The sequence below is a fragment of the Lynx rufus genome, unplaced genomic scaffold (assembly GCF_022079265.1).
Source record: "Lynx rufus isolate CCGP_SWC_20201006 ecotype Redwood Valley unplaced genomic scaffold, mLynRuf1.p SCAF_4, whole genome shotgun sequence".
Taxonomy (NCBI): domain Eukaryota; kingdom Metazoa; phylum Chordata; class Mammalia; order Carnivora; family Felidae; genus Lynx; species Lynx rufus.
The window spans coordinates 8,493,402-8,506,357 of NW_025814856.1; the positions used below are offsets into that span (position 1 = coordinate 8,493,402).

Sequence of the window (12,956 nt, forward strand, 5' to 3'; positions counted from 1 at the left end):
TGGCCCGTTGTGCCAAGAGCCGGGGTTGGCGGGGGGGGCGGTAGGGAGGAGGGTTGTCTTCAGTGAGCCTGCTCCATGGGGCTCAGCTTCTGAGAGGAGGCTAGAGACGTCACCAGGCTATGGAGGAGGACAGAGCCAGAGGCCCCAGACTCCGCAGCTGACCTGGTGACAGGGAGTGGCAGTAGCAGGCTGCACTTGTTCCGTGGCTACCTCCAGAGCAATAGTTCTGTCTTAGCATGCAAGAGACTCACCTCTAGGGCCCACTAACACACAGCTGCCTGGGCCTCGCCTGATCCTGATTCAGCAGGTCTAGGGTGGGGCCGAGAATCCGCACTTCTCCCAAGTTCCCCAGGGATGCTGCTTCTGGTCGGGCGACCCCGCTTTGAGACTCACTGACCTAAAGCCTGAAGGAGTAAGTTCCTCACCTCTTTGAGAATCTGGAGTTACAGACCATCTTTGCAGAAAAATACACGCGCCCAGAAATGTTAACAGTTTGCAGAAGGGTTCCGGGCACCCCTGTGTTCATCCTCGGACCACAGCGCGAGCCCCTAATTGAGAGGCGCCAAGTCACCGACGGCCAAGGCCAAGTGGCGACACCGCTCGGAGGAGACGCAAAGGGCAGAAGGAGGATGCCTGGTTCGCTGTATTTTCTGGCAGAGAAGAGACGACGAAGCGAACGCGATGGAGAGGTCACAGGGCCTGATGGGATGGCGTGAGTCTGGGAGGCGGGAAGACCGGTCGTAGCTCGGCCTCATCCAGCAGCGCCCAGAGCAGCCAGGCCTGCGTCTTCACCTGTCAGAGGAGAATGAAGAGCTATCCCAGCCTCCAGGTTCCTTCTAGCTTTTAACTCCTGAGGTTTTCAGGCACCACAAAATCACAAGACCTTGCGATTTTAAAACCTCAACTTGTACCCCAATCAGAGCTGAGACATCCTAGCCTGGTTGGAAGTAGCTACCTCAACTTGTACCCCAATCAGAGCTGAGACATCCTAGCCTGGTTGGAAGTAGCTTCCAGAAACTAAATGTCGTACATCAGCGGTTTTCAACGTCCGGCCGTATGGGGCTGGGATTGGCTTTATCAAGTGCGATTAACGATTTAGATCCTCCTGAGGGGAGACAGGGTCTGAGGACTAGGAGGAGGCACGGGCCACCCTATGGGAGCAAGGGCTGCCCGGAAGGCCACGTGTCCCAGCTCCTTGGGGGCCCAAGCTCAGGATGGCCTGGCCTGAAGGAGTGAGGCTGTGATCTGTTGGGATTGTCTGTTTCCTGCCCTGATGGAGGATAGGCACAAGAGAGGCTGTAGAAATGGGGAGAGGCAGATGCCGTGTGCATTTCAGCCTCACCCCTGTAGGGCTGGAGACCCCTGCCCTCTGGCCTGTGCTTTTGCCTGTTTCTGAAATGACACCTGGCACAAAGGGTCTCCAGCCCAGGACACAAACAGGGACCAGCAGCCCCGGCTTGCTTTGGTCAGGGGCCTCTGAGCGCGCAGGAAAGATGAAGTCAAGGGAACCATCTGGAGGGATGGTGTTAGACCTTGGTGTCGGTCATCAGAGGTGAAGGGTAGTGGGTAGAACAGCCAGAGTTCAGAAGGGCGTGGCCTGCACGAGTCAGCCATGGGGCTCGACGGTTTAAAGTGCGGCCGGATGGACGAGTGGATTCAACTCAGTCAGTGGGACTTGACAGGTGCCGCATGGGCCACGCAGAGGTGGTAGTCCGCAGGCTTGTTGGGGAGCCTGGGAGGCAGCCTACTTCAAAGGCTCCGGTGGAGGTCAAGAGCATCTTCGAAAACAGGGGGGCAGGGGCGCCTGGGTGGCTCAGTCGGTTAAGCGTCCGACTTCAGCCAGGTCACGATCTCGCGCTCCGTGAGTTCGAGCCCCGCGTCGGGCTCCGGGCTGATGGCTCGGAGCCTGGAGCCTGTTTCCGATTCTGTGTCTCCCTCTCTCTCTGCCCCTCCCCCGTTCATGCTCTGTCTCTCTCTGTCCCAAAAATAAAAATAAACGTTGGAAAAAAAAAAAAAAAAAAAGAAAACAGAGGCAGAGAGAGATGGATGGTGGCTTAGGGTATCTGGCTGGCCCCACGTCGGGGACGGTGTTTTCTGGGCAGGCCTTGAAGGGTGTGGGAAGGGGTGTTGTAGACAGGACGTTCTGCAGGGAGCGCGTGTGCAACTCCTGCTCAGGCTGTGTTCCGGAAACCCCAGGTGGTCGGCAGTGGGACGTACTTGGCGGGAAGGGAGTGTAGGGGCATGAATGGTGGAGACCCCCCGTTTGGGCTCCACCACATGGGCCTTGAATGCCCAACTGGGGAGCTTGTATTTTGTGTTACACGCGGTCAGAGCTGTGGAAAGGAAGGGGAGAAGCCTGAGAACCTTTGGATTTGGAGAAGAGGGTTGGGATGAGCCTGCCGGAAAGAATCTATAGGATCCCTAGAATCAGACAGACACGGTTGTGAGTTTCAGGCCTCACCAGTTACAGCTGGGTGACTTTGGAGAAACCGCTTAGCTGCACAGAGCCTCAGTTTCCCCAGTTGTGAAAGGGGGGGAGAATGGAACTCCCCTTGCATCAGGGATTCCCACCCGTGACACTATTAACGATTGGATCGTTGCGCCTTTATCCTGGGGGCCATCTCGTGGGCTGCAGGGTGTGTAGGAGCAGCCCCGGCCCCCAGATGCCAGCAGCACCCCCCTCCCCAAGTTTTGCTACCCAGAATGTCTCCAGACATTGCCAGTGTCCCCTGCCGGGGCAGAATCCACCGCACCGTCCCTGCCCCAAGCAAAAAGTGCTGCCTTACTGGGTCTGAGGATTGGACGGAACGTGAGTCAAGTGCCTCGTACAGAGCTAGGCCGAGACCCTGGGCTGACGAGTACACCGTTGGCATAGGGGAGACCCCTTGGGAGTCTCATTGTCCTAGTCCGGGTGAAACCAGGGAGGATAGTAGTTGGGCTGGCTGGAGACATCAAGGGAGTGGACTCCACAGGGTCCGCCCACCAGCAGAAGAAGGAGCGCAGGAAGCTCCCAAGGTCTCACACCTGGGTGGCTGGGTGGCAGAACATCGCCCCTCGGGACAGGGGCCCGTTCAGGACCCAGAGGTCTGGCCCAGCCCAGGCAGTAGGTGGTGGTTGAGAGCGCCGCCCGGAGCGGTGGGAGATGCGTGTCCGGAGCTCCAGGGAGGCCTCTCCAGGGAAGCTGTGCTCCGCCCCTCCCTGTGGTGCCTTCGCCCCCTGAATCCCAGAGGCTGACGCACCCAAGGCCACGTCCGGGTCTGGGGAGGAAACTTGAATCTGAGGCGCCAGAGAGGGAAGAAAGACAAGGAGTGGACCTGGTGACCGGGCAGCCCAGGCTTCCGAGGGCACTGGACACGGAAGTCCTCTCAAAGAGCCTCGTGGGAACCGGAGCAGCGATGGATTTTCCTCTCGGGCCGTTCTGTAGAGAAGAGGCCGGCACCCCGGGATCCTCAGGCTGCCGGAGCCAAGGGCGAGCCCCCCAGCGCCCAGCATCTCCCCAGGCCGCGATGTGGGATGGACGCTGGAGGGCCTGTAGTTCTTGGCTGGGTCAGCCGGCCCCACCCCGGGGGCCCACAGAGGGAGGCATGCGTGTGTTTTCCGGGGACAGTGTGTGTGGGGTGGGGGCGAGCTGGCGCATCTTACCTGCTGAGGGAGAAGGTCTTCAAGAGCGTGAGAGTTCTAGGCGCAGCTGCTTATATGGCTAGGTGACATGTTTTAGTACCTAAAACATGTTCCCTGAGAAATAACAGACCACTCGTCGGACGCCCCCTTTCGTCCCTCCCTCAACTTCAAAAGAGGACCACAAAAAAAAAAAAAAAAGAGAGAAACACCTGAGAGACCAAATAGAAGCCTCACACCCTCACCCACCCTGTGCCCCGGAGGAGAGGACCCCATCCTGCATCTTCTACCGGGAGCGCCCGCTCTCAGGAGCGAGCTGGCGTGGCCGCGCAGGGGAGCGTGTGTCTGTGTGTGATGTGCCTTCATGCGTCACTCTATTTATGTTGTTCGCAGCCCAACGGTAGCGGCCAGGGCAAAGTCCCGGGGTCATTTTTGCTACCGCCGCCGCCTCCAGTGGCCAGACCTGTGCCCCTTCCTATGCCTGATTCCAAATCCACCAGCACTGCCCCAGACGGCGCCGCCTTGACTCCTCCATCACCTTGTAAGTGGACGATGAAACCGAAACCACAACGCCCAGCATCCCTGGCCCATCCAAACAGTCTCCACTGCAAAAAGAAAAACCCCTGCCCCGCCCACCGCCAAAGCACCCCAACCCAGAGCGCCATGGAGCCTCCCACCCGGACAAGAGCAGAGCTGAGCCCCCCAGTCACGGCCTCCTGGGCCTCAGTTGCACCAGCCAGCACCCCACAAGCCCCCCCCTGCCCACCCGCGGCTCCCAGCCGGGGCGCCCCCCCCCTCCCCCCGGCCCAGGCCCCTCCCGGGGGCGGGAGGGGGAGCACAGTGGGGCACGCAGGCCAGGGGTGCTGGCCAGGGTGGGAGGGGGGTGGGAGGCGCAGCCATGCCATCTTCATGCCTGATTGCTGTTTTTTTTTCATTTTTCGTTTTTTTTGTTTTTTGATTTTTGTTGTTTCGTTGTGCCCCGCTACACCAAAAAAAAAAAAAAAAAAAAAAAAATTAAATGTGACCACAAGGCGACGCCACCACCATCCCCTTTTGGCCTTGCGCCCTCACCTCCATTCGGGGGGCCCGTGGGCCTCTGACGGTACAGCAGGCCAGCCCCTGACCTCCTCCCCTTCAATCTCACATTTGGTTTCTCGTTGTTCCTCCTTTTTTTCCTCCCCCCTTCCCATCCCTGTCCCTTCCCCAGGTTGAATGTTCCAAGGACAAGGGCGGGCTCTGGGCCTTGGCTTCCTTCATCTCTCTCTCTCTGTCTCTCTCTTTTAACCAATGACAAATTTTGTCAAAGGGAAAAGAAAATCTGAGTTGAGAGGCCCCAGGTAGACCCGACGCGTGAAGGACAGGAGAGGTGGAGGGTGGGCAGCGTGCCGTCTTCGGGCAGCGGGGTGGGCAGCACTTTGGGCGCCCTGGGGGCTGGCAGGACTTCCTGGTCAGCAGTGGGAGGGGCGGCCCATCTCACTTTTCTCCGTCTCGCGCTCTCTGTTGCCTTCTTTCTCATGGTTTGAGTTCTTTTCCCCTTTCCATCCTCTTCATGCCATCTTCCCATCTGCATCCGCCATAAGACACGAAGTCATGGTCATGGTCATTGGAGGTGGGCAGGGTGGGGGGAGGAGGCGCCCGGCTGCAGGGTGGCGGTGGGGGGGGCACCCTGGACAGAATCTGGTGAGCACGCAGTCCCTGGAGTGTGTCTGGTGGGGAGGGTGTGTGGGGGCGGGGGGGGGGATCCCCGGCAGCCTGTGACACTCCTTGTCCCTTCTGGGGACATCTTCTCTACCGGGGGTGCAGGACCCATTCCCTCCCATGGGGCTCCAGCCAGAAAACCTGAGAAGAGCTCGGGGCCGTTTGGCTGCCCATTTGCCCCCTCAGGCTCCAGAACAACCACCCCTGGGCACCGAAGCCCGAGGGTTCTGCCAGGCCCTCCAGCGTCCTCCTCCTCTGGTGCCTTGGCCCACCTCAGGCCCTGGGAACCACAGGACCTGGCTCATCCATCAGAGGACGAGAGCGCCTGCTGGGCCTGAGCCTTGCCACCTTTGGGCCCGAGCTGGCAGCCGGCTCCTCTCTCTGACCCTGTCCCACCCCGCGCAGCCCTCTGTTGGGCCCCTTCAAATTCCCTGAGCCATCGGCCCCATCCTTGGGACTGCCCGGTGGGGTTGAGCGGTGCAGCACCCACCTAGCTGACCTGGTTGGAGAGGTGGCCTGGCTGAGCCGCCCTTCCCTGAGCAGGGTGGGGCCGGCCCGCCAGAGCTCCCACCCTCCCGCCCTCCCAGGCTCCCTCTTTCCGGACCCGGGAGGGTCAGTGGGAAAGCAAGGGTGCCTTGCGTCCGTGAAGGCTGTCCTCAGTCCTGCTCGGTGCCTGGCTAGGGAACAGAACAGGGTCGGCTGAAGCCTCCAGGGCCCCTCCCTCACCCTGGGCCAGGAAAGAGGACGCCTGGCTGAGGCGGGGTGCTAGGGGTGGGGGACGGAGTGTGCTCCTGGTCAGTGAGAGGATGATGGGACCCCTCCGGCCTGTCCTTCCCACTGCCAGCCTAAGCCCTGGCAGCATGGTCTAATCCAGTCTCTCCCTCTCTCAGCAGCCCCGAAGGGCAGTGCCCGGGCAGGCCCCAAGGCCTCACGGGGTCTCTCCCTCTCTTCCCTGCTCCCCACAGCATTCGCAACGACAGGCGCCTCCTCTGCCAACCGGTTTGTCAGCATCGGACCCCGGGACGGCAACTTTCTGAACATCCCACAGCAGTCTCAGGTAGGAGGCCCCACCCACGCTGTGGATGTGGGCAAGGGGCAGGGGAGGGGGGCGCGCCGCACAGGCAGCGGCGGGGGCATCTGGGGAAGAGGCCGGTTCCTTGGGGCCAATCCGGGAGGAAGGGCCAGGGCAGGGCTGGAGGGCCCGGGCTTCTGCGCGCCCAGCTGAGCCTGCCTCCCCAGGCAGCCCCCAGGTCCTCTGGCTAATCAGCTAATTGGATAATTAGCTCTGACAGCCCCGGCCCTGGGGAAGGCGGCCAAAGACCTGAGGCTAGAGGCGCTCTGGGCCAGGCCTGGTGGGAGCCCGAGGCCCCGTCAGGAAGAGGACAGCGTCTGCCTGTTGCTCTCCTCCCGCTCCAGCTGGAAGCCCTGGCCCCCAGCCCTCCTTTCTTCCTTGGGTTTGGGTGGGCTGGGCGAGGGGTGGAGGAGGGACAGAGCCGTCCCGGTGGGCTGCGTGCCCAGAGACTCTGGCACCCAGGGTAGGGCAGGGCCTGTTGCCACCCTGGAGGCCCCTCCCTCGAGTCCCCATGAATCCCGTTAGAGGGGAGGCTGGGCTGCCGGAGCCTCCAGTCCAGCTCCCCCCGTCTGTCCCCAGTCCTCACAAGGAAACCTCCAGCCCTCCTGCTGGAATCTCCTGGATCCGGCTTTGTACGCGCATCTGTGCACACACACGCATGTGGGCCCCCTCCTCCCTGTGCCTGTCCCCAAGAGGCTGGGAATAGCCCACGGAGCCCAGGGCCCCGGGGTGCAGGGAGGACCCACCTCAGGAGCCGGGCAGAGGCAGCTTTTACAGCGCGGGGCTTCTCGGAAAAGAACATGCAAATATCTTTCTCTTTTTCACGGTTTACAAAAACATCACCCTGTGAGCCCAAGGCCTTGGAGGCATTCTCAGCCCCAGGAAATCCACCTCAGCCCAGGGCCCCAGGGCCCCCTTTTTCGGCTCCTGCTCCTTTACTGCTCTGAGGCCTGAGTCCAGAGAAAGTTGGTGGATGGAAGTTTTGTGTGTGTGGTTTGAGGTTTTGTTTTTTTTTTTTTTTTTCCCTTTTCCTTTCCCTCCCTCAAAAAAAAAAAAAAAAAAAAAAAGCCAAAAAACTTTGTCAAACTTCAAACTTCAGAGCTCCCTAGTGGCAAGGAGGGGAGGGGAGGGGAACTTCAACCCCCTCCAGCTTCCCACCCCCTTTCCCCAGAGTCACGTCTGACCCGTCTGGTTTCCAGGAGCAACCAGACATGATGTAACACCCAGATGAACTTGAACTTGGGGGTGTTGAGAAGAAAAACAATGGCTCCGAGCAGGGGCTGGAGCCAGCCCCCTCCGCTGCTCTGTGCCAGGGAGGCAGAGAGAGCCCTGCTGGCAGAGGGCGGGAGGGGGTGCCAGAGGAAGGGACAGCAGGCGGGCCTCCCCTCCTGGCTGTGGGCCGGCACCAGGCAGCAGGGCTGCGTCGCCCTCTCGCCCGCCCGCCCTCCCTCCCTCCCTCCCTCCGCCCCAGCCGCCTATAGCTCTGACTGTGTTACTTGCTCACTCTCGGGGACCACGGCCCCGGCCTCCCCCACTCACCCTGTTTCCGCCTCCGTGTGCTTTCCCTTCTTCACTTTCTCTGCGCACTTTGCTTAGACTTTGGGGCCAAGTCAGAGTTCGAGGCAAGTTTGGGAAACGGTCTTCCTCCCTCTTGTTTTGCAAGGGGCCTGGGCCCCGGGCCCCGGCAGGCAGGTGTGTCTGGGGGTGCCGGTGGGGGAGACTGGGCAGCCGGGCAGGGCCCAGCCGCTGAGAGAGCCCTTGGGCCTGGGGGCAGGCAGGCGACTGCAGCGGGCGCAGGGGGTACGGTGGGGGGCGGTTTCCACAGTAACCAGTGACTTTAGCTGATCTCTGGAGCACCAGATGGAGAGAGAACAATAGAATGAGGGAAGAAAAGAGAATTTTAGCAATTTTGTCATTCCCTGGGCAGCGCTTTTTACTTAGTTTTAATCAATTTTGGACCTGGCTCAGGAAGTAGAGAGGGTGAGCAGGAAAAACCACTTTGTGCTTGGCAGCCGATGCCCCCCCCCCTTTCCTGGGATCCGTGAGGAGGCACTGGGGAGCTTTCCTGGAAACACCTTTGTCCCTAACTCCAGGCCTTGAACTGGAGTCGTCTTCCTCTGAGGGAGGGGTGCTCCCCCGTCCCGAGCACTGGTGGTTGTCCCCCTGCTGTGCAGCTCAGGGGACCCCAAGGGGACCAGCCTGGGGTCTGGGCCTGGTCCGACAAAGACAGGGGCCAAGCAGGCCCTCCGTGTCCCGGTTGTCCCCCGCCCCCTCCGTCACAGGGAGGGTGAGGACCAGGCTCGCACAGCCGTGGCGTGAGGGTTCCGGTGTGGTCTCCCCTTGGGAAGGGGGCTCCAAAGAACACCGAGGCCCGAGACCGCAGTGACAGGGGCTCACTGCAGACAGCTCCCCTACCTTCTCAGGCCGGGACCGGAAGCCCAGGGGCTAGCTGCCGACTCAGGCCCCGCCAACAGCTCAGGGGGTGCCTGGTGCCTGGGTTTCCCCCACGCATGGCCACGTGTCCCACGAGCCTCCCTTTCGCCTTCAGTCAGCGGATGGGGCTGGACTTCGGGCAGGTCCCCCGGGAGCCCCGCCGCAGGACGGCCGGTCTCCTCCGTGCGTGCCGTCCAGCACATCGCAGGCAGTGAGCATCTCTGCCCGTCTGGCAAATGCCAGCAGCACCCCAGTCATTGGGGCACCCCCAGAGCCCCATGTTTCCCAATGCCTTCCATCTGCACCATCCACCCGGGCAGCCACTGGCCACGTGTGGCTGTTGAAGTTTAAATGAAATAACTAACTAGAGAAGACTTTTAGTCCCTCAGCCACACTGGCCCCATTTCAGTTGCTTAGAAGCCACTGCGTGGCTACTGGCTACCAGATCGGATAGAGCAAACCGGGAATGTTTCCGTCGTCACAGAAGGTTCTCGGTGATCTTCCAGGCCCCTGCTGACACTAAAACTCCATGTGTTTATCTCACAGTAGATGACAACCTGCGGTCCCCAACCAGAGCCGGCGGGGCAGGCCCGGCCTGCAGGCATGATCTGTGTGTCTGAAACAAGTGTTGTTAAACATTGACAACTTTCACATGAAAATCCGTCTGGCCTTTTGGCTTCTTTTGAAGAGTTGGCCGATCGGGCCCCCACCCCCCCCCCCCCAGGCCCTCACTCCAATGTGGCAGCCTTGGCCCTGGGCTCCCTGGGAGCATGCCACATGAAGCAGTCAGGAGCATCGACTCTGAACTGTTCCCTGCATTTGAGTCCTGGCTGGGCCACGCGGGTGGGCGGTGTAGCCTCAGGCAGATCAGCCGCTCTCTCTTCATCTGGCTTCTGTGTGTGGTTGGAGCAGGGCGGGAATGGGTCACTACCCAGTGCAGGCTCTGTTAGCCCGGCTTGGCCCCTGCCGATCTGAGTCTGCGGCCCGGAGCCCCAGAGGAGCCCTGAAATACATTTTCAGGGACCCCTTTTTGGCCCCAAGGGTATTACCCAGGTGCTGTAGGCCAGAGAGAACACGTCCCCCTTCCAGCCCTCCCCCGCTGCCCCTTGGCCACAAGGTGGGGCCAGAGCCTCTGGTGGAGGGCATTGCCAGGCGGCCCGGCCTCCCGGTCAGGTGTGTTTGGTGAGCAGTAGCCACCGAGGCTCGTTTGTGGGAAGGTGGCTCCCCCTGCTGGCACCCTTAGGGAAGCCACTCCTGCCCCAGGGAGACTGCGGTCCTTCCCCAGCACCAGGTGCCCTGAGGATAGAGGATCAGGCACAGTGGGCTACAGAGCCCCTCCCCCAGGCCTGGTCCCGCTAGGGACTAAAGCCATGTGGCATCCCCCGCCCCCTCCCCAGCCTTTCAGCCTGTGGGACCTTGGCTGGGGAGTACAGACGGGAATTTCTGCTTTTAATCCAAAGACACAGAAAGAAAACTCAGCAAGAAGCTGTGCCGCCCCCCACCCCACTCCCAAAACCCCTCTGGGGACAAAAGCTCCAGCCTGGCATCCTCCCCACCCTCCAGGACCCACACAAAAACCTAAACAATTGGAAACATGGCCAGATCCCAGGTCTGTGCCTGTGCCAGCTTCAGCCACGGGGGTCCCACCCGCTGGGCACCGTGCCCACGGGAAGGCCAGCTGGACTCTGGCACTGGGGGCAGGGTCTCTTGGGGGCGGCAGGATTCCCATCGGAGGTACCGACAGAATGGGGAGGTACCTCTTCGTGGGGTGCCGGTGTCCTTGGCTCTGCTGGGACCGGGCCCTCCAGGGACCTTGGACACTGGCCTGCAGTCAGCTGGCCAGGTGGGGGCAAGAAGAGCGGTGCCCCCCGCTCTTTTCAATGTCCTCTTTTTTTTTTTTTTTTTTTGTCCCGTTTCAGTCCTGGTTCCTCTGATAAGATCGACAGAAGAAATGACAAAATGTAAAGAAGAGGTTCCTCAAACGGGGGGAGAAGAAATTTTGAGACGTGGAAAAATCCCCCAGCCCAGCCCCACCGAAAAAGCAAAAATTAGACGTCGTCAGCCACTCAGCCCTTCTCTCCTCCAGCCCGGGGACCCCTGCAGGCCCCCAGAAGCAGCCCAGTTCTCGGAGAGCCCTCGGAAGAGGTCTCGGTGGAGCTGTGCACCAGCAGCCAAGCAGAAAGAAACATGCAACACGGACTCTGTTAAGTAGAGGACAGAAAGAAAGAAAGGATGCGGCAGAACTGCCTTTCTCCCCTCCCTACCCCGCCCCAACCTTCCGGGGAAGGAACAAAATCAACCCAGCAAAGCAACCAGCACGGTTCTAAAGGGCCTCTCCTCCACCGTCACCCTTCCTAGGGGAACCCCACCCCCAACTCAGTCCGGGAGCTTCACTAGGGAGCTCAGAGGACAAGCTTGTACAAATGACGGGGTGCAGATCCAGAGGGTTCTCCCTCCGGACTCTGCCTCCTCCCTGCCTGTCTCCCTCTCTCCCAACCCCCTCCCCACCCCCACTGCCTTGGCCTCTGGCTTCTCCCCGCCCCCCTCCGCCCCCCCCTCCCCCAGCTGCTTTGGACTAGGTGAGGCACGGTGGCTTCCAGGTTTCCCTGCCCTACCTTTGGGCTAGAAGGCCCCCCCCTCCCGCCGGGGCGGCCAGGAAGCGTCCTCTGGAGCTAGCTTCTTGCTCCTGGAATGGAGGGCGTTCTGCCACTCCACCCTGAGCTTCGGGGGTAGTTTCGGGGCCCCAGACTTCTCTGTACAGTCCACAGGAAAAAGTCGGAATGCTACAACAGCCCGTCCCAGCCTGGGACAGGCCCCCTCTTCCCTCCTCTCTGCAGGCCAGGAAAATCACTCTTGCCACGCCACAAGTGAGGGGAGGCGGGCCCTAGGTCGCCCCCACACCCCAGCCCCGCATGCAGGTGCCCTCGCTCCGCCCCACCGGTCCCTGCCCCTGCCCCTCACACAGACAGCCCTGCTGTGGCCGGGGCCGGAGAGTGGAGCAGAAAGGGGACCCCGGAGCCGAGCGAGGAGGACGAGGCAGCCGCCACTGCCATTGGCTAAGCCGCCACCTGCGCTAGGTAGGCGTCCTGCTCGCCGACTTTCAGTTCCTTTGGAGGGTGTTGGGTGTTGTCCTTTTTCAAAAGTGTTTTGGAGCTTTCTCTGTCCGCCCCCCCCCCCAGCCCCACTTTCTCCACCACATGGGCCTCCTGGCCACTTCTCTCTGGATTTCAGCTGTAATGTCTTTACTCTTTATTTAGGGGTGGGGCATTCATCGTTTGGGTCTTTTGCTGTTGCAATTGGGAACTCCTCCATTTGAGCAACTTGGGAACAATTTGGTAACACACGACAGGAAGTAGCTCTCCTCTCCCCCTCCCTGCAGCCCCTTCCTCCTCCCAAGGGATGGACGGGGGCCTGTCCAGAGGGTCTTCAGAAGCCCCCTGGGAGGGAGGGAAGCAAGAGCATGCCCAGCCCCCCCCCCTCCAGGGTGTGACTTGGCCCCTCTGGCTTGTCTTTCTGTGCCTTACTCCCTCCTCCCTGCATCTCCCTTCCTAGGCCCCCTTCTCGAGTCCTCGTGCCTCTCTCTCTTTCTTAACTGTATGAAAACACAAAGCACAGGTCAGGATCCTCTGAAAGTCAGTCAACCCAACATTGCACCGCAGGGGCGGGTTGTGGGCTTTATTTATTGTGAATCTAGTTTGCGAGGCTGTGGCCCCAGCAGGGAGGGAGGGAAGGAGGGGAGGGAGCTGGCTGGGGAGGCAAGGAGGGCCCTTACCTGGGGCAGAAGGGGCCAGCGCGCGGCGCGGTGCGGTCCTCGCCTGGAAGCCACAAGGCGGCTGGCCCCAGGAGTGGCTTTTGTTGGAAGTTGAGCGAAGGCCCTCCCCCCATCCGCGTGCAGCCCTCGGGGAAGACCGGGACTGAGAAGCAGGGGACAGGGGATCCCACGGGAGCCTGGGGTGGGGGGCGTGGGGAGTAGGGCGGGGGGGTGGGGGGGCCGGGTGGGCCGGGCGTGACGCGCGGTCAAAGTGCAATGATTTTTCAGTTTGGTTGGCTAAACAGGGTCAGAGCTGAGAGGGGAGCGGAAGGGACCCCCTGCCCGGCCGCACGCGCCCCTTCCCTCGAAGACAATCGGGGCCGC

At 61.1% G+C, this 12,956-nt stretch overlaps 1 protein-coding gene across 2 annotated transcripts in view; it reads left to right on the top strand.

Annotated features, from left to right (window-relative positions):
- NFIX (nuclear factor I X) overlaps positions 1-10,823 on the top strand; it is a 67,560-nt gene extending 56,737 nt beyond the window's left edge. Inside the window, exons 8-9 of one of the 2 annotated variants that reach the window (XM_047097596.1) lie at positions 6,282-6,373; positions 10,741-10,823. In XM_047097596.1, coding sequence (XP_046953552.1) covers positions 6,282-6,353 — 72 coding nt within the window. In that variant the 3' untranslated portion in view covers positions 6,354-6,373; positions 10,741-10,823. Of the gene's footprint in view, positions 1-6,281; positions 6,374-9,367; positions 9,448-10,740 lie in introns of those variants that run through there. The other variant, XM_047097597.1, reaches the window with a different exon arrangement.
- The last annotated feature ends 2,133 nt before the right edge of the window (positions 10,824-12,956 follow it).